Source organism: Anastrepha ludens, chromosome 2 (genome assembly GCF_028408465.1).
Source record: "Anastrepha ludens isolate Willacy chromosome 2, idAnaLude1.1, whole genome shotgun sequence".
NCBI lineage: Eukaryota > Metazoa > Arthropoda > Insecta > Diptera > Tephritidae > Anastrepha > Anastrepha ludens.
The window spans coordinates 52132612-52154440 of NC_071498.1; the positions used below are offsets into that span (position 1 = coordinate 52132612).

General features: G+C 37.8%; 1 protein-coding gene across 1 annotated transcript; it reads left to right on the forward strand.

The window, feature by feature from the left end:
• Nucleotides 1-11119: 11119 nt before the first annotated feature.
• LOC128857650 (arrestin domain-containing protein 17-like) lies at nt 11120-21692 on the forward strand. The gene is made up of 5 exons (XM_054093401.1): nt 11120-11357; nt 18374-18541; nt 18650-18864; nt 20618-21341; nt 21425-21692. Exons 1-5 carry the CDS (start codon nt 11243-11245, stop codon nt 21640-21642), a joined length of 1440 nt encoding a protein of 479 aa, XP_053949376.1. The 5' UTR covers nt 11120-11242; the 3' UTR covers nt 21643-21692.
• Nucleotides 21693-21829: the final 137 nt, after the last annotated feature.

Here is a 21829-nt window from a genome sequence, read left to right on the forward strand (position 1 = left end):
TCTTATCGCGACGATTTGTTTGGTTTTATGTGTTTTCGCTTTAGCGCTGACAGCTTCTCCGTACCTTTTTAAATACTTTTTTTATACAATTTTTTGTATACACATTTAAATGTATTATTAGTCCTTTTTTGATTTAAATTGAGCTTTAAATTAGGTACGCTGATCCCGATAGCGATGTATTTTTAAGACGCGAAAATTTCGGGACTAGATGCCAAGAGTCATTAGATAATTTATTAATTTTGTTTTCAAGTGAAAGTTGGTTTTTTTAGAGAAAAAGCTTAAATGGGAATGAAACAGACAAATATTTTTATTATCCATGAAATTGGCTTGTTTTGACAAATTATATTATGACATTAATATTTAAATATCATTTTCGAGTAATTGGCGCGTATCTGTTAACAATATTCGGTTCATTGTTTGTTACGTTTCATACAACAATGCATTTTTGTCGCTCTTAAAAATATCCAATTTCGTGCCTTCAAACTACGATTTGCGGACGTTTTCATTGAGAACCGAAAAACCACTTGTGATATGCTGCTCTCCCGTTTCAAAAGGAAGTATTTTTTGCATCAAGCCAAAAACAACGGCCAAACCAAATCGCTTCGGCCGCAAGGCAATGCTGTGTGTTTTCTGCGATCAGCGTGGTATGATTTGGTACGACCTATTAAAACCAGGTGAAACGGTTGACGGAGCACGCTACTAACGACAGTTGGCCGATTTGAACAGCGCTATACACCGAAAACGCCCAGAATATGCCGATCGTCGTCACAAAGTAATTTTTCTTGATTCCAATGCACCGCAACATCGAACAAGAGCGACTCGGGAATTGGTGGAGACGTACGATTGGATACCTCTGGTGCATGCGGCTTACTTACAAGACTTGGCGCCTTCCGATTATCATTTGTTTGCATCGATGGGCCACGCACTTTCCGAGCAGCCCTTCAATTCTCACGAAGAAGCCAAAAAATGGCTCGATGATTGGCTTGCGACCAAAGACGGCCAATTTTTTTGGCGCGGCATCCACAACTTGCCTGAGAGATGGGAAAAATGTGTCGCTAGCGATGGCTATTATTTTGAAGATTAAACTTGTAACCATTTTTTGTTAATAAACGTTTGAAATTGAAAAAAAGTCTGATTTCATAGGTACAGTTATTTTCGATTCTAAGTGCTCAATTGCTCTGGTTGATCGACTTAGACATGCGACATTACACAGCGTAAAATTTCTGAAATTGCATAAACGAGGTAGCCAATTAATAGGTTTATTGTGGAAATTAGTCACTCGTCAAATATTTCCTTCAATATATTTATTCTCTGTCTTGCTGATCAAAACGGCGCTTTAGTGCTACTTGAGGTGTGCCAGACTGGCACTTCAACCATTTCACCTTTCACCTTGCTGAAATCACATGCCTACCCTATTTAAGTATTCTTATTCTTATTGAGGTACGAAGAAGATAGTAATCATATGGCTGTGGCACTTACCATTGGTAGTTATACTATGACCATGACTATAGAGTACATGGCTGCGCCTTCCGAATTCGCTATATCAAATGAAGGGAAGTGGAAGGACTTGTTTGTGAAGATGAAGAGTAGGCGAAAGCAGTGGAAATAGCCACACTCAAACAATTATTTGGAAGTTTTGTATTAATTTGTGCTTTCACAATTGAACAAATGGCACCTCGTTTGCATTAGTTTGTTTAGTTTAAATCTCACAAATCACAATATTACCAAGACATTCACTGAATTATCACAAAACTGTAATTTATCTTCCTTTTTTTGTTTGGTTCATTTGTTTTGTATTGGAAAGGGACCTGACCTCAAACTTGTCAAAATGACGAAAAATATAGTTACCACATTTTTACCGAAAAATTGTGTTCAGCGACGAAGCTCATTTTTGGAACAATGGGTACGTAAATAAGAAGAATTGTTGATTTTGGAGTGAAGATCAGCCAGAAGAATTGCAAGAGCTACCAATGTATCCAGAAAAGGTCACAGTTTGGTGCGGTTTATGGGCTGGAGGTATTATTGGACCGTACTTCTTCAAAGATGCTGCGAATCGTAACGTAACTGTGAATGGTGAGCGGTACCGTGAAATGATATCCAAATTTTTTTTGCCCAAAATGCCGCACAGCACGCGTAACAATGGACTTGTTGAGAGGCGAGTTCGGTGAACATTTTATTTCACGTTCGAGACTTGTCAATTGGTCACCCAGATCGTGCGATATAACGCCTTGAGATTATTATTTGTGGGGCTATGTTAAAGCTCATGTCTATTCAGACAAGCCTGCTTCAATTAACGCATTGGAAGACAACAGTAAACCATTTATATGTGAGATACCGGCCGAAACATTGGAAAGAGTATGCCAAAATTTGACTAAGCGGATGGACCATTTGAAGCGCAGTCGCGGTAAACATTTGCATGAAATAATCTTCAAACATTAAATTATATGGACTGTACTATCAATTTAAATAAAAATATCATGCATTTTTCTGAATTTTACGTGTGTTTTTTTGAAAAACTTTCCTATAACTGTTAAGAAATCACCCTTTATATATATACATATAATTATACACCAGATAAGCAGTACCTACTATCTATATGTATATTAAATAAATTTGATTTAATATACCGAAGTACCGAAAATATTGCGGCCATAAATGTAGTCGATTACACAGTATTCACCGGAATTAGGAATCGCTCTGCTCACATTATGAGAAATTTGCGTAAAGTCTTACGCTAGTACAAAATATGACTGGCTCAAAAAGTGAAGTTTTTTGGTCGTTTGGAATTTTGTAAGCGTCGAAATTACTCCACACGTCGCACCACGAAAATTTGAAGAAAGTCCTGAGCTTCATTGAAAACTCATTTTCATCGACGAAAAAAATGTTTGCTTTAATGGTTTGAGCAGCAACCAGAATATGCATCATTCGGCACCAAAAACACAGATATGTGATTCAAGAGATTCTATTGCGCCCACTGAAGTGAACATGTAGAGTCGATTTCGTACAGAATATGTGCCTGGACGTAAACTGCATTAAATAACTATAGCAATATATTTAATTTTAATACTTTCTTCATAAAAATATGAAAATATAGTTCACAAAAACCATATCGGGCTTAACAAAGCGCGTCAGTCGTTTTTTTGTAGGTAGCGGAGCCGCTTGATCTTTACTAGTTGCATTATGCCGCTGTATAGCTCATAAAACTTGCTGCTCTTTCGCCTGCGATACTCACCGTCGCTAACATGCAAGGGCCAACAAATTCTCTGCAGAATCTTTCTCTCGAATAATCCAAGGAACATCTTATCGAAAGTTGGAATCGTTCCAACTTCTGTGCCATGAATAGGATGGGGAAGATTGGAGATTTATGAATTATTAGTTTTGTTCTTCGGTAGACGACTTTATTACTCAGTTGCCTACTCAGTCCAAAGTAAGACTTTTGGGCAAGAAAAAGTGGATGCGAAAAGTATTGGTCGGACGAAAATCGTTATAACATCAAATGTATAAAAACCAATATTAAATCAATTTTTATTTAATTTTTTTTATGTGATTTATGAATATCTCGACTGTATAATTTTCACGCATGCATTTTATCACTCTAATCTGTCTAATAAAAATACAATCTTTTTAAATAATAAGTAAACATTCAAGTATGTTTAAGTCACTTTGAAGCATGATAATTTCTGGAATTCTGGGAATCGGCGTATTTATTTGAAGGAATGTCACTTTTAAAAATTATAGTACGTAAATTTCCACAAATCTATGAACGTGCTATGGATATACAGGTAATAGAATATGCATTGATAAAAATATTCCCTTTCACATTCAAAGTCTTTATCTACATATGTATATGTGTATATGTATATACTTATATATTGCTTTCTCTTTCCGTAAAGTCATCGTTTTATAGAACTTTAACAATTCTTGAAATTTAAGCACTGAAAATTTTGCTGTCCTGCCAATTACCTTTCGATAAGATAAAAGTTAGGTTTAATCGAATTTGTTAATATTACAATATTATTGGGTACACAAATAGAAAGCTGCAATTTTTCCTATAGTAGTATACAGATTTTGTACCGAAATTTACTCAACATTTTATGGCGTTTCACGAGTCGACCCAATTTTTAGCCGCTTCGTAAGATCAGGTCTTATTCAACCAAATTATTCGTCTTTGATCGGCACAGATAAAAAGCGGAAAGAATATGGACAGGGGCAAGTGGCGAGTGGGATAATACAAGGTGGCGCAAAATGAATCACTTTGTCGGAAGATTTATAATTGTTGTAAATGGCGTCGTACGTCAATCCTATTTAACACTTGTGAATTTGACAACTGCAGTATACAAACAAACAAATAATGAAACGCATAGAGATCAAAACGAAGATTTTCTTCGCTCAAAATCATTTATTTTATTCAGTAAAAAATTTTCAAAAACAAAAAAAAATTAATTTTAGGCCTCTTTGTTAGTATTTCAGTGCTCGCGGCCTTCCGAATTCACTGTGTCATAAGACAAGAATAGAATTAGCACACAAACGATGGGGAATTACTTGTTTGTGAAGTGGAAGAGTAGGCAAAATCACTAAATTTTCACAAACATGTACCATAATTTCTCCTCCTTTTGTTCGTTTGTTTTACATTGAAAAGGGTCCTAACGTCAGGCTTGCCAAACTCGCGAAAATCAAAGTAACTGCTTTAGGAAGGCGTCACCTATAGTAGTCAATTCTCCTTGTTTTGTAACGACATGAGCAGCATGTGTCCGGGCGCTTTCGTCTCTCTCCTCGTATTTGAGGTATTTCATCTTAATACTCGGCTCAAATGCAATATAGTGGTGTTCCAGTATAACGAATCATCGTTCGGAGAAGGGAAAATTTTTTAAGATTTATTCTTTCATTTATAACAAATTGTATGCATGTAAAGAAAAAACATAATAACAGAATCAAAGCTAGAACTCCACACTAAAATTTTCAGGCTTTGCGGTTTTATTTTGTGCAAGAAATGTCCGATGTGCTCGTTTGTTTTTGAGGACGAGAAATTTTTAGACCGGATGCTCTTTGATGCAAATTTCTCAGTAAAAATATTTTGGTCAGCTTTATTTTTGAACAATTCACAACTTCTATGGTTTCATTTTCCTCACCCTCCCATAAACCAATAGCAATTTCATTTTCTGCACCCATATTCTCTTCAATGAACACATTGAAAATTAGATCGAAAAATGTACCAAGAACTAGCAGACCTGAACCGGCAGTTGATTTTTCGTTGTTAAACAATCAAAGCTAATTGAAACACAAAAATTCAACAATGCACTAAAATTCTTATACCTTACTGTGATTGAGCTCGACAGCGAGCTTATGTGTTAGCTTTAGCAGATTTCAACAGCTCATGGCATACCACATCGAGTTGGTTTTACTAACTGCTCAAAGCTGCATGCATATGATTGCGGAGTCAATTCCAATAAGTCTAACAGTTCTTGTTGCACCTGATCCTGATCTTCAATGTGCATTCCAACAAATTTCTAACTTTAAATCATTCCCGACATATTATTAGACTAACCGTAAGCTTCGACACTTACTAGATGCGTCTTAGTTTTTTTATTGAAGGCAAAAAGCGCTATTTTTCATAACTTCCGCTCACCGAAAAATTATAAAAAAATCAAAAAGTTGTAATTTTGTTATCGTTTTTTAAGTGGAGTCAATGATAAGGAGTTATCCCCGCAAGCTTGATAAGGGACACTTATTTTTCTGATCGAACGATTTCCCCTTGGTTGGTTGGTTGGTTTAAGGGTGACCCCGCATCGGAGTGCCACATAGACCGCAAGTTGGGTCCGTTGTGTTGCCCTAGAGCTCATTATGTTACATGATTTCCCCACCTAACCGAGATTTTTATTGTGGATTTTGGTCAAAGATATTAATTCGTTTCGAGAATTTGATGAGAGATTCGATTTTCAGGCTCGAGAGTACTGAAAGATTGTCAATTGTTGGAGAGCCAAGAAGAGCGAGGCGACTTCTGGTTAGACCGGGACAACTGCACAGCAAATGTCTACTCGATACTTCTTCATCTTCGTCCTCGCAGTATCTGCACAGGTCGTTCTGAGGAACCCCGAGCCGACGTGCGTGAGTGCCCAACAGGCAGTGGCCGGTGATAAGAGATATTATATGCCTTAGTTCGTGTTTCGAAAGACTTATAAGGGTTTTCGTCTGTTTCAGATTGTAGGATGGCCAGATTTGTCTGGTCGTAACGCAAGTAGTTTCCACTCTCCACCTCCGATCAGCAATGATGTGAAATTCTCGATCAATGAGCAATTTACATGTTGAGAGCGGAATGTGGATTGTGGGTAAGTTACTAACATTTGATTGCGCAGCTCCGGCTCTTGCGAGCTCATCAGCTTTGCAGTTACCTTCGAATCCACTGTGACCCGGTATCCAGATAACTTGGACAGAATTCTGAACACTTATCTCGTTAAGAGATAAGAGACAGGATCGAACCACATCTGAGTGGGTATAAGAGGAGCTGAGTGCTCGAACGGCCGCTTGACTGTCGGTGAAAAAGCGGATATCCTCTAGTGATATTCTATTTTCTAAGAGAGTTTTCGCAGCATACCAGATAGCGCATACTTCCGCTTGGAATACGCTACAGTAGTCGGGTAATCTAAATGATAGATTGATGTGAGGGGAATTGGAAAAGATTCCAAATCCCACTTTGCCGTCTTGTTTTGAACCATCTGTATATATAGTCAGAGGGCCATTGATTTCGGTTAGATTTGTCTTCCATTCTTCCCTAGTTGGGAGTGAACAGGAGAATAGCAAGGGTGGTGATGGAAGACTTACATGATAGTCTGTGTCAGAAGAGATAACAGTGTTCCTGTTCAGTATGGCCGAATGGCCAAGATACTTATTCCATTTCGATATAGCATTCATGCGTGTCGCTGCTTTCGCTGCAATCGCTTTGCCAGCCAGATCGATAGGGAACAAGTGAAGCAACGTATTTAGAGCCTTAGTAGGTGTTGTACTTAAGCATCCTGTTATCAGGAGGCAGGCTGTTCTTTGAACTCGATCAATTGTGGCTACTCTACACCGTTTTTCGAGTGCTGTCCACCATACAACCACACCGTAGAAGAGTATCGGTTTGATGATCGAGGTATATATCCAATAAATGATCCGAGGTGAAAAACCCCAGGTTTTGCCTATAGCTTTCTTGCAAGTATAAAGAGCTATGAAAGCTTTTTTGCATCTGTTTTCGATGTTCAATTTCCAACTCAACTTCCTATCTAGAATAACTCCTAGATATTTAGCTGAATCAGATAGGAGTAATGATTCCCCTTTTAAGGTTATTGTTTGCAGTGGAGGAGATTGTTGTTTCCTATTGAAGAGAACAAGATCTGTCTTTGCTGGATTCGCATTTAGTCCGCACTCGGTGCACCATTTTGACAGAATATTGATTGAGCGTTGCATGAGCTCAGTAAGAGTATTCAGGTGTTTGCCTGACACGCAGAGAGCAATATCATCTGCATAGGCTACAACCTTGCAGCCTGCTTTTTCGAGATTTCGGAGCAAACTGTTTACAGCGAGATTCCAGAGAAGGGGTGAAAGTACTCCGCCTTGAGGAGTGCCTTTGACGGCGTACATTCTCATGCGGCTTAACCCAAGCTCTGAAGTGATTATTCTACTTTGGAGCATTTGTTCGATCATCTTACGGATGGAGTAATTAATACCCAATTTGGCAATTTCAGACAAAATAGCGTTGGGTTCAATATTATTAAAAGCACCTTCTATGTCCATAAATGCGACAAGAGAGTACTCCTTATTGTGAAGGGAAGTTTCCACTGTTTGCACCAGTGAATGAAGTGCCGTTTCAGTCGATTTCCCTTTAGTGTAGGCATGTTGTGCCTCTGAGATCAACTTAGTATCAAGTTGGGTTTTGATTTGCTCATCTAAGACTTTTTCAAAAGCCTTTAAGCAAAAAGAGGTTAGGCTAATGGGCCTGAAGTCGTTTGGTTTACAGTGTGAAGGCTTCCCCGTTTTCGGAATGAATACTACCTTCGATTTCTTCCAAATTGTCGGAAGATAAGACAGATTTAAACACTTGTTAAAGATCCTGGTTAACCAAGGCAGTAGAATTTCTAGTCCTTCTTGAAGTTCTGCTGGAATGATGTTGTCAGGACCTGGTGATTTAAATTTTTTAAAGCTTAGTATTGCTGTAGAGATGCTATTAGAGCTGATTAGATCTGATCTATTCCCATAATTACTCTGAAAAGTGCTGGGAAGTGCAGGTAAGTTGGCAACACAGCCTGGAAAGTGAGATTCTAGAAGTATTCTAAGAGTGTGGTCAGTTGAAGTAGTCCAAGTTCCATCTTGAGTCATGATAAAACTGGGAGAGACTGGGTTTGAAGCAAGAATCTTGCGTAGTCTGCTTACTTCTGAGGTGTTTTCTAATTCTTGAGTGTATGATCGCCAGGATGTGCGTTTTGCACTTCTGACAGCTTTCTTAAAGTCTTTGAGACATTGTCGATATTCTTCCCATTCGTCTGTTATTTTAGATTGGTTAAAGAGTTTCCGAGTTCGATTGCGAAGTTCTGAGATTTCTGGAGTCCACCAAAAAGGTTTATGCTTACCTCCTGTTTTTGTCAGGGGACAAGATTGTCGTGCTGCGCTTTGACACGTCTTCGTTATCATGTTGACAGCGTTTTCGATATCGTTTTTATTTGCCATTTCAAACTGCCTGATATCAGGAAGTCCATTGGCAAGATGTTCTTTATATTTGATCCAATTCATACGCTTTTTGTTAAGGTACTTCATGGGTTTTGCCGTTTCGGCTTTTAAAGTGAATGTTATATATTGGTGGTCGGAAAAAGAGTGCTGTTTATCAACGCTCCAGTCCTGCACCAGTTGTGTACATGATTCGCTAGCAAGAGTAATATCGAGTACCTCTCTTCTAGACGAGTTAAGAAACGTAGGGACATCACCTCTATTACATATATCAAGCTTATTCGCTAGAATATAATCAAAAAGTTGCTCACCTCGTGTGTTGTTGTTTGTACTGCCCCAAACAGTATTATGTGCATTAGCGTCTGCTCCAATAATGACGCGTTTCTGGATCAGATGCGCCGTATTGACGAGCCTTCTCACTGCTTCAGGAGGAGGCGCCTCCGCTGCGTCGTAAGGCATGTAAGCCGACACAATCCAAATCGGGCCGTGGACAGCTTCAACCTCTATGGCAGTGGTGTCAGCATTGCTAAAGGGAAGAAGAAAAGCATTAATATGTTTTCGAATGAGAATACAAGAGCGCGATCTAACGTTAGCCTCACCTTGAAACAAGGTGTAGTGCCTATCTTTCAGGCCGCATATCTTGTTGTTTGATATCCAAGGTTCTTGGATGAGAATGATGTCTTCTCTGAGGTCAGAGAGACGAAGAATGAGGGCTGCCGAGGCAGCCTTAGAGTGGTGCAGATTAATCTGCAGCACTTTTAGACGGACATTCGATGACTGTGGCGTTCGCGTCATCACCGCTATCTAAAAGACTATCCTCGTCCCCGAGTTGAATGTTAAATAAGTTTCCCACAAGTTCGCTGTTTGATTCCGAGTCGGACTCAATCGTCGAATCTTGTGAGAGAGGCTTATCGACATCCATCTCGGGGGCCGCCGTACTCTCTTCGCTGGGTGCGAGGAGATTTTTCGGCTGATAGGTCCAAATGGTAGTGGTAGTGAACCCGAATGCCACAATCCCCTTGCGGTCGTCCAGTGCTTGAACGCTTTCCTGGTCCAGGAGCAGCGTGACATGTCTGGAGTTTCCTGAAGGCTCTTCCACCTTAACTACCCTCCAGTTTTCGGTGGGTAGGTTCGGGTTTCCGATCTTCAGTAGCTCCAGGATGGTTTCCGGATCGGATGGCTCTACAGGTATTCTTGCTCTGCCGCGGGGTTTGTTGGGAATTTCACTCTTTTTGATGAGTTGGAGATTCGCTCCGGGCCATACCTCGCCGAGTCGGTCGAGGGCCTTGCCGATTTCCCCTTAATTTGCCGTTCGCACTATCCATAACGAAAAATATTAACGCAAACATCTTTGATTAGAGGTTCTGGCCGAGCTACTCCCCAATTTATGTTGGGATTCTTGGTGTTGCCTTGTAAGTCAAGGCCTCACAGTTTTATGCCATTTTCAAACAACAGATGGGTTTTTACGAGAAACTTTTTCATAGCAGAAATACATCCCCATATTTGCCACTAATTTCCTCTATTAAAAAAAAACAACTTTTTCTAACTGTCAATTCCCACTTGTCGAATCGTAGTCACCTTCAAATATATAATAATATATGTGGCAATGACAGCTACCCAAAATAACCAATCAAGGCGGATTTATTACAGGTGACAGCAAACACATATAAGTAAAATCCTACATGTATTTGTTGTTGCGTTTGGTGCAACCATCACGTCAAAATCAGCAAGCAAATGTAAACATACGAATGTAAACATACCAATACATACAAACAAAGCATATCATTTTGACATAAGCCATACCTACGGTGAAAAATTCAGCTGGGTGAATGATGTCACCTTAATAACCAATATAATATTTACTATAGCGCGTACAACTTTAACAAGTTCGAACCTGACGTTTTTTATCACAAATGCTTTGATGGTAGAAACAAATACATGCATAAAAGAGTTGGTCGTTGCCAATCGAGAGGTGGCGCTAAATATACTCGTATATTAGAGAGAACTTTAAGTATTTTTTTAGTATCAATTTCTGAAATAAAGTTAGAATCCATGTGACTCAGGCTAACAGCTGATACGGCTTGCAGGGTCGGTTGTGGCAGCGGTAATATATGAGAAATAAGAAATAAAAAATATGCATACATATGCACATATGATATATACTCATATATTTCAATGCTCAAGCGTTCCTAACTTGTAGTGCAGTATTATTGGTATTTCTGTGATATTGAGTGTGTCAAATTTATCAATGAACTGATAAGAGCCCACCAATACATGACCATAAATACAATACATTTTTCAAGTTTGCTGTCAGGTGAGCAAGCAAATGTTTACGAACCGAACGATATTGACAACGGCGAAATATTTATTTTGTAAAAAACGTTAAATTGATGGTAAATTTGCAATTAGCAGAGAAGCAGTTAGTACATCGCAAAGCAACGGGGTAGCGCGTTCATATTTTTAAAGCGCTTAATGCAACTGAGTTCGTTTTGGATAGACACATACAAATACAAATACATATGTACGTACTATAATTCCCTACGAAATGGTTGTAACCTGTATAATTGAATTTGACAATAATCCATTTGGCACCTACTATGCCGGCCAAGTTATAACGGGGAGAGTTACACTGAATGCTGATAAGCCGAAGCAGGTAAAAGGTGAGTAAAACGAAGAAAGCCGCATTTAAATAAAATTTTAATAGATTTAGTTAAATACAGTAAAAGGAAATAAGGTAAAATAAAATTAATAAAAACTAAAATAAAATGATATAAGGTGTTAAAATAAATAAAACAAATAAAAATTAAATATAAAATAAAAAAGTCAACAAAATTAAAATAAAGTGAATTACCTTATATTAAATCAAATTGAATGGAAGAAATTAAAATAAAATAAAGTCAAGTAAAATTAAGAAAATCTAAGAAAAATAATAGGGACGTCAAAAAAAAAAAAATAAAACGAATTAAAAATAAACATAATAATATAAAATATAATTGAGTTAAATTGAATAGAAGTAAAATAAATGGAATGGGACTAAATTTAACTATATAAACTAAAGTAAAATAAAAACGTACTTAACATATGTAATAATAAAATACAATGAAATTATATTACATTAAATTCAATAAGACTATGAAATGAATGAAATTTAATTTAACTCTGAATTAAATAAAATTACTAATTAATGAAAACTAAATAAAGTGAAATGGAATTTAAAAATAAAATAAAATATAATTAAACAAAATTTAATAATAAAATAATTTAGTTATTTTAAGTGAAATGAGATTAAATTAGAACTAAATAAAAAAATAAAATTAAAATAATTTAACTAAACTCTGAATGAAATAAAAAAGTAACGAAATAAATTAAAATTAAATAAACACAAAAATAAAACAAAATAAAGTAAGTTAAAAAACAATTAAATGGAATGAAACTAAATTAAAGAAAGCCAAACGCAATAAAAAAACAAAAAACTAAATGAGAAAAATAGTACAATAAAAGTCACATAAGAAAATAAAAAAGGTTTAAAAGTAAATTAAAAATGATATGGTATTAATAGGTATGATTACACTGTGGAACAAATTCAGGTTTTTTCGAAAATTTTTGTGGTACTTATGAAACAATATACTGAAAATCGGCATTTGACTGCAAACTTCGAAGGCCGATTAAAAAAAAATTCGAACTAACATAAAAAAACGGCGCGATACGGGTCTCCTAATTTCGCCTCTATTTTCACCCGCCACTCTCAGAATGGACCTAATTTTTGCTAACCTGAATTTGTTCCACAGTGTTATTTTAATGGAATGGGAGGAATTTAAACTAAATAATTTAAACAAAATAAAATGAATTACAAATAATAAATTGAATATAAAAAATTGAAATGGAGTGAGAATACACAAGTGGTCACACGATATCACATGCCGCTCGAGATCAAAACGCAACTGGGCCACATATCCCTAGTGACTCAAAAAGGGGTGAAATACATGGGAATTCAACTAGATTGCAGGCTTACGATCTGTGCCCAGATACCAAGCGATACCCGAGAGGAGATACCCGTCAACCTCATTTCCCGAAAATGAGTGGATGCATGGGAAAGAGCACGCCACCACTAATGCCGCGGAACGGATATGCCAACGCGATGGGACACTGAATCGTGTGGTTGACACACGGCGAAGCTCATTCCTACAATAAGTAAATGGGTTCAAAGGAACTTCGGGGAAGTGGGCGAATTCATGACTAAGTTCTTCTCGGTCCACGGATACTTCCGGAGGTATATACCTATGAAATGAGACTTTCAACTATTAGTCCATAGATGTCGTTAGGAGTATTTTTAAACCTTCCCAAATGTCTTGTTTTTTTCGTGTGTCATCTGTCAACAATATTCAGTTCATTGTTTGTTACGTTTCAAACAACAATGCATTTTTGTCGCTCTTAAAAATGTCGAATTTCGTGCCTTCAAACTACGATTTGTGGACATCGAAAAACCACTTGTGCAATGCTGCTCTCCTAGATCAAAAGTAAGTCTTTTTTGCATCGAATCGTTACGGGTGATGAAAAATGGGTGTATTTCTCCAATCCCAAGCGTAAACGATCGTATGGTCTGTCCGGCCACATGTACAAAACAACGGCCAAACCAAATCGCTTCGGCCGCAAGGCAATGCTGTGATGCTTGAACGAGATATAGACCTCGACACATTATGACATTGCGTAGTCTCACAGACAGAAACATAAGAAGACGAGCGTATACCATAAGCTGGCTACAAATATGGTGGACCCAGACATGTGTGAATAGAATTGGTCCATTTCATGGACATCGTTCTGAGCCCTCCCGAAGTAGTTCTGAAAGTAGTTCCGGGAAGGAGAGGAGGAGGGACTGTTTTAGTGGCCACACCACATGAGGCAGTAGACGACGGTCACTGTAAGTGTGGAGGCATTTTGAACCCAGATAAATTAAAATATAAAAAATTAAATTATATAATAAAATATAAAAAAATTAAAAAACAAATATATTAGGTGCGCAACTAAGTTCCCGCTGTTTGTCAATAGATGGCGCCGGCAGTGTGTGCTGGTCGATTCTAACATAACCTAAACGTCATAAACCTAGACATATGGTAAACAAACTGATCGACACATTAGTGATCTCGCTTTGGTATCATATACTTTTGGTTTTGTGAAAATTTCTGATTTTGTGCCGAATAATCGTCATTTGCGGGAAGTGTTGATTTTCCTCTTTCATTCGCAAAAAACGGCGGCTGAAGCGCATCGAGAGCTACAAAAAGTTTATGGATATGCTGCTTTAAGTGAAACAGCGTGCCGAGATTGGTTGCGTCGCTTCAAAGACGGTGATGTTAATGTTGACGACCATCCGCGTGAAGGAAGGCCAAAAACCTTCGCAGACGCTGAATTGGAGGCATTGCTCAATGATGATCCGTGTCAAACGCAATAAGACCTTGATTCAATATTAGGAGTTACCCGCCAATCCATTTTCAAACGATTGCATGCTATGGGAATGATTCAGAAACAGGGGACTTGGGTTCCTAATGAGTTAAAACTTAAGGATGTTGAAAGTCGTTTTTTCGCCCGTGAACAACTGCTCCAGCGGCAAAATAGCGCATCGGGTCGGATGATGAAAAATGGATTCTTTATAGTAGTCCAAAGAAAAGAAAGTCATGGAAACTGCTCGGTCATGCTTCTCCGTCGTCGCCTCTGCCAAATATTCACGCCGCGAAGGATATACAGGGTGGCTGATGAAAGCCGCTACCAAAAAAAAATTGAATTACCTTTTTTTCTTTTAAGTTATCTGTTCCATTTTTGTTTTAATTTGCAGATTGATCTTTAAAATTTATTAAAATGGATAACAGGGACACGCAAACAAGAATTTGGATAGTCCGCCGCTATCACGCACTGGAGTCCGTAGTTTTGGTACAGAGAGAGTACAGGCGGATGTTTGGCGGCGATCCCCCGAGCAGATGGACCAGATGCTCTCCCGAGCAGGAACAGTCGCAAGAAGGCCTTATCATCGAAGCCCACCAGTTCGGACGGAGGAAACGATCGCTGCCGTAGCTGCAGCTATACAAAGCAATCCAAGGGTTTCAACAAGAAGCTTATCTGCTCAACTTGGTGTCAGCCGACAGTCTTTGCAAACAATAATGCACAAAGATTTAGACTTATTTCCCTACAAAATTCAAATGGTTAACAAACTGAATGCAGCAGACTTGCCGATTCGCTTGGAATTTTGCCAGAAGATCCTGCAAATGGTGGAAGAAGACCAAAACATGTTAAACTGCCTTTTCATGTCTGATGAGGCCCATTTCGATTTAAACGGCAATGTGAACAAACAAAATTGTCGAATATGGAGTACTTCTAACCCACAGATACTCCACGAGACGGAATTGCATCCTCTTCGCGTGACAGTGTGGTGTGCGGTTTCTTCACGCTGTATTGTCGGGCCTTATTTTTTTGAAGAAAATGGTCACACCGTTACGGTTACTGGTGACCGTTATTTGAAAATGCTGAAAGAATTTTTCTATCCAGAACTACGCCGAAAGAGAATTCCTTTCAACTCTGTGTGGTTTCAACAAGATGGGGCAACGTCTCACATAGCCCAGACTGTTATGACAGAGTTGCGATGAAAATTTCCCAATAAACTGATTTCAAGAAACTCCGAATTTCGTTGGCCCCCCAGGTCGCCTGACCTTACTGCACCTGACTTTTTCTTGTGGGATTTATGTAAACAAGAAGTTTATAAAACAAAGCCAACAAATTTGGATGAACTAAAACAATCCATTCGGGCAACAATTGCGCCTATTCCTGTCGCAACTCTCAAAGCAGCAATGAACAACTTTTTACTAAGATGCCGCACTTGTGTCAACGAGCATGGGGGGCATTTAAATTCAATTATTTTTAAAACTAGTTAAGCTACATTTAATAAAATTTAATGACCTTCAACTTGAAAAAAAAAATAAATGAATTCCATACACTAAAAAAAAGTTATTTGAGTTTCTTAATGTAGCAAAATTCATCAGCCACCCTGTACTATGTATTTGGTGGGACCAAATTGGTGTTATTTATTATGAACTATTAAAACCAAGCGAAACCATCTCTGGGGTTCGGTATCGACTTCAATGGATGCGATTGAGCCGAACACTGCGCGAGAAGCGGCGGCATACGTGGAGAGGCATGAAAAAGTGATTCAACAGCATGACAACGCACGACCTCACGTTGCGAAACCCGTTAAAACCTACCTGGAAACACTGAAACACCCGCTATATTCTCGAGATATTGCGCCGTCCAATTATCACCTGTTCCGATCGATGGCACATGGTCTAGCTGACCACCAGTTCCATTCATATGAAGAACTCAAAAAATGGCTCGATCCGTGGATAGCCTCAAAAGATGAACAGTTTTACCCCGACTGCATACGAGATCTACCAGAAAGATGGGAAAGTAGTGGCCAGCGATAGATAATACTTTCAATGATTCACTTGTAAGCATTTTTTCAGAATAAAGTTGTATTTTCATCAAAAAAAAAAAAACAGCGAGAACTTAGTTGCACACCTAATAAAATAAAAAATTAAAAAACGAAATAAACCTTAATTAAACTAAATTTAATTTAATTAAATGAAATGAAATTAAACAGAATTAAGTAAAATGAAATAAAATATAATATAAAAAATTTTTAATTATAAAAAAAAACGAAATTAATAAAAATTAGAAAGAAAAATTAGAATGGAATTGAATTAAATATGTCAATTGGCAAAGGAGTAAACTAAACTAATTGAATTAAAACAAAAGAAGATAGAAAAATAAAATAAAATTTCCATGGCTTAACTTTATTCTATTTTCCTTAAAATAATAATAATATAACAAAAAAATATATGATGCTTTCCATTTCAATTCAACCGGGCTATTCGGGACATGTTCTTCGATTTCGATATATCTCAAATATGTCGCTCTCTGGTCAAAATAATGAGACACGTATTTTTTTTCAAGATTTATCGGCAATTTTGTTTTTCGGCTCAAAATCGATTCACTATTGGCATGAAGCAGCAATATGATAACAAAAGTTTTTTCTAAGCGGTTGCGTCACTCAAAGCAATGACAAACTTCCGAATGTATTTCGGCCTTGAAAAAGCTCCTCATGAAAAGCCATCTGCCATTCGGAATCGGCTTAAAACTGTAGATCCCTCCATTTATGGAAAAATATCAGGACGCAACCTACAAATAGGAGGAGCAGTTCGGCCAAATATCATGTAAAAGATATGTATGTATATATAAAATAAAATAAAAGTAATTAATTAATAATATTAAATTAAACTTAATGAAACTTTGAAATAAATAAAATAATATTAGATAAATTCAAATAATTAAAGAAACGTGATAAAATTAAATTAAATAATATAAAAAAAAAGAGATGAAGTAAAATAAATTAAAAAATGAAATGAATTAGTTAAAACAAAATTAACCCAAATTATTTTGTTCAAATTGAAAAAGTGAAGCTAAAAATCTGTTAATAGCAAACTAATCATAACAACTAAATATTTGTCGCTCTGCACTTAAGTTTCGGTGAGTCATAGCTGCGGTACAAATAAGTAGGTAATATACATGTGTGATTCCAACTTATTTCCTTATCTTCAGACGCAAAGTATTTACAAATCTACTACTAAGTGCTTTCGTTTTGGCGATTTTATTCTGCAGATAAAATAATAATAAAAATGTGTAAAGACTCTTTCAGAAATCTCTGAGACTTATAACGGTAAGATATACATTTTGTTAAGGAAATAAGTCGAAGTTCTTACAAATATCATAAATAAAACTCAAGGTTATGCCGGACACAAGTTCATAAGGGATTCCTTGGGGTTTGACCTGGGTAGTAAACGAATTGGTTTCATACTAATTTCTCAACGCTTCCCAAAATTTTTATCGGGTACTTTTTTAGCTGCATGAGAACTATCGATATCGGGAACTATGGTTTGACAACTGAAAACGAGAAACTGTGTTTATATTTCTGTGGACTAAGGTTTCGAAAGTAATCATGAAAGGCCAGAACAACGCCACAAACACGCTTTGAAATTATGGAAATTTACTTTGTAAAAATAAATGTGTTCGCAACAGGTCATAGAGCACTGGTTCCAACAACGTTTGGGTCCAAAAAGATGACCCAACTTGCCAGACGCCTAACAATCGAGTTATTGCAATATTAAAGCCGCCATGGCACCATATGGTCAGATTTATTGAAAAAAGCAGTCAAAAATTAGACTGACCGAATGAACCATGTAGCTCGTAGACGTGGCGGACATATGCCGAATATCATATTGAAAAAATTAATGCCATGAAATTATAATAAACAAAAAATAATTTCAATAATATTTCTGTTTTGTTAAATCATTTTAAGTTCAGAAGTTCGGAAGAAAGTAATACAATTGCATAAAAACCAAATTAACGGTTTAGAATTTAGCCAGGTTTGCCTTATTTATGCATACGATTGACAACTTCTGTTTTCACTCCTAAACGGATTGTTGTTATGTAATAGTTTGTATGCCCATTTGCCGAGATACTTTATAAAAACACCGTAGTGGAAAATATTTTTTTGTTGAGATATTTAATGTTTTTGTTTAGTAATTGCACTGAAAATCAATGACTTTGATTTTTTGTGATATTTAATTTTTTTGTTTAGGAATTGCACTGAAAATCAGGGGATTTGCAGACACACGTTGGGAGGAGACAACGAGTAGAACAACAACCGATAACAATGGACGTTCATCAACAAAAACGGATACTGTCTATTATAGGGGTCATGAAGAGTATATCAAATCCAAAACTTTCCTGCTTGGATCAGATGAGAGTGAGTGAACATTTTTTTAGAATTATAAATTTTAATTGAATTAAAGTTTTGATATAAAAAATTTGAAATTTAGTCTACATGAAAAAATAAAAATGTTTCCCTTTCCAGATCAATCATCACTAATTGAACCCGGCACACACACCTACACTTTCGCCTGTCACCTACCCAATACTTGCCCTTCATCTTTCGAAGGCATTTACGGACACATAAGATACTTGGTAAAGGTGGAACTTATACGACCATGGAAATACAATCAAACATTTACAAAGGGTTTTACGGTATTGAAAGTGATGGACTTAAATTATGATAGTCCTCTGTTGCGGGTGAGTGATCAGATCACATGAGTTTATCCTAAGAACTCACATTTCATGAGAGGTACAAAACACACCTACTGACGCATACATCATACAAGACTGTATCTAAAAAATGTTGCTTGATATGAATGGAAAACCTCATTAGAGTCCCATACACAACTGAGTAATTTTAGAGAAGTTCCTTTACCAGTCCTTTCACCCGTGGGGACTTACAGCTGCGGCAGAGGATGCTCTGATTCAGCCCCATCCGGACTGCGTGTGTACTGAGCCCATTTACCTGAAAAAATTTGTGCTTAATTGAGGTGTATACTTTCTGCTTATTCCAATGAATAATTAAAGATCGATTGGCGCAGTACAAAGAATGCAAAATCCTGCAAATACCACATGAATAAGGGTCCGTTTAATTCGATTATTAAAAATTTAGTCAGTGTTGAAACATCTGACCAAAAAGAAACTCAGATACATAATAACCTCTACCAGCTCTGAAATATCAAGGGAAGAGTCGTTCTCCGTTAGCTGAGCAATCATTACGCTAGCAACTCTAACACCCATTGACAAGGTAACAGTATACTGACTAGTTGACCTTTGAGGTAATCCCTGTTCTTCTTCACATTGCGAGATATCACTTATAACCACATATAACCTTTATTTCTAATTGGCTGTCCGAAGGGACATCAACACCAATCTCAGATAGTTTCGAAGCGACACAAATTTTGCAACTCTCCCAGATGGCAGAGTCTTCCTCTGAAAAATACTCGCTAAGTCTGGAATCGTATCGACATCGCATTATAAAACGTCACTAAATAGATTCTTGCATCTAGGCTTCATTTATCTTTCCATGAAGATAGGGAATCCGAAGCATTCCATACAAACAAATAACATATTTTTTCATCTCTCACGGGGAAACAAAGTCTTAAAGAGGTTTCCAGAACGAAACTTTGGGTAGACGTAATTTAATTTATTACAAATTTCTTGGTCGTCAAAGGGGTGCAGCATACACCAATGTCCAAATGCCAACTATTTCCAAAGTTGCAGTCTTCGGGGATCCTCAGCGGAACAAAATTTATAACAAAAGTTACCTCTATTTGATGTTAAGTAGATTAGTTATTGAGACTAGGTAAGCATTTCAACCGGAAAGTCCATTGTGCCCTCTTCGACTTATAATACTTCATCCAAATCCAATTCTGTTCTCAAATCTAAGAGAGTATTTGGTTGTAGTGGAAGTATATGTATCTATTTCCACTCGGCCCAATTTAGCCGAGATGTTTTCTCTCTTTCTCGAGATGGCATCATGAAACAGGTCCTGTGATGTCTCCAAAATCGATAAGAATGATTTCACTATATCCTGAACTTATGCAAAAAACTTCGTTTAGTTAATGTCTCATGAGCCTGATTGTTAGCTTTCTCATTTTATTTTTTGGGAGGTAGTTAAAGGCGTTCAAGCCTTTTGAAATTGTCCCCAACCAAAAAGGGCTTTGCCTGACTTAGACTCCGAGTGCGAAGACAGTATAGGCTTTTCTCTTTGCTGCTGAATTCCTCCGTGATTGTATGTTGTCCCACCGCCAGAAGGGGCTCAGAGGGTATCCGTGTAGTAACTGCAATCTCTGTAGCTTTCTCATCATCTTCCACCGTACCGCTAAAAGTTGTCGTCAAAGTCATAGCGTAAATGAATAAGATTTCTTTTCATATGTAAACTAGTGCTACTTTTATATCCACGTGACTCAAAAATGTATTCTACCACTCTTATTCTCACATCGCTAAGGTTCCTTCTCAATCCGAAGCTCAGAAAGTCTTCTGCTGTGGGCCTTGTAAAACTCAACCACTCGATATTCACGTTTCACTACCACAAGGCGGCTATGTGCCCGGCCAAACGATACCAGTTGGTGTGCTCATATCAAACGAAACTAATATAAGGATCGAAGAGGCGAAAGTGGAACTGGTAATGCTCATCTGCTATTACAGTCAAACACCGCACACAGCCACCAAGAACGAACGAATCGTTCTGACAAAAATAAAAGGTGAAGGTGTGCCAGTCCATTGTAAGAAGCAATTCGACTATGCGCTCATTGTACCGGCAACACCGCCAACCTGCTTCAACCTGTGTCGCTTACTACAGATTGCCTATCAAGTGCAGATGGAGATAAAAGTAAAAGGCTGGCATGCAAATCAGGTCATTTGCGTACCAGTAACAGTGAGTAATGTGCCGCTGATGAGCGTCATACAGAAGCAGCCAACGGCGATTGATAGTTTTCCCACTGGCAGTGCTGGCTACATGCAACGCGCATTGATGAATGGCGGGACAGCCGATGAAGGTGAGGAGGTGGCTGTGGCGAGTGCTGATGATGCTGAAAAGAATACAGTGGGAGCTAGTGGGTTAAAGACGAACGAACTTCAAGCTGTAGTGCAGACTAGCAGCGGTGTAATGGCGAACAGCTCGATAATGCCGCTTACGCCACCCAGTCCGTGGATGACGGATGATATCATACGTAAGTGTTTGGTTAATTGGGTAGCTATCTCAATTTAAATCCGTGTTTTCTTGTTTTTTTTTTTTAATTAATTTTTCTAACAGCGCCACCCTCTTATGAGATGGCTGCGCATATGAAGTCAGCAAAAATCAATGCGGATGAAGCGCACGATTATGGGGAAGCAGAATTTGCGCCACGCTATCCCGTCTTCAAACTATGTAGCGCCAGCGAGCTAGGTGCCGACGAAGTTGATATTGTCGGAACGACTAACGGTAGCGCGAGTGCCGCTAATGTTACGGCAGACAAAAGCACTTGGCTTTGAACTTGACTAGTTAAAAAAGATGTATAAAATTTGGTAAAAAATAAATAAAAACCAATGTAAAATATATTACTTCGCTCTTGTCATTTCGTACGACCTTCGTGCGCTTATCATGTCGCTACGTCAGCCCACTCCACGCATGCATTGTGAGCGTAACGGCTGGGGAGGGTCCATTGTGTAATGATAAGGG

Bases quoted from the DNA above. Each gene is read 5' to 3' on its own strand.
- LOC128857650 (XM_054093401.1), top strand. From the start codon at position 11,243: ATGGTTGTAACCTGTATAATTGAATTTGACAATAATCCATTTGGCACC. The intron at 18,865-20,617 runs GTGAGTGATCAG...CACATCGCTAAG, and splicing joins ATGATAGTCCTCTGTTGCGG to GTTCCTTCTCAATCCGAAGC. The intron at 21,342-21,424 runs GTAAGTGTTTGG...TTTTTCTAACAG, and splicing joins GATGACGGATGATATCATAC to CGCCACCCTCTTATGAGATG.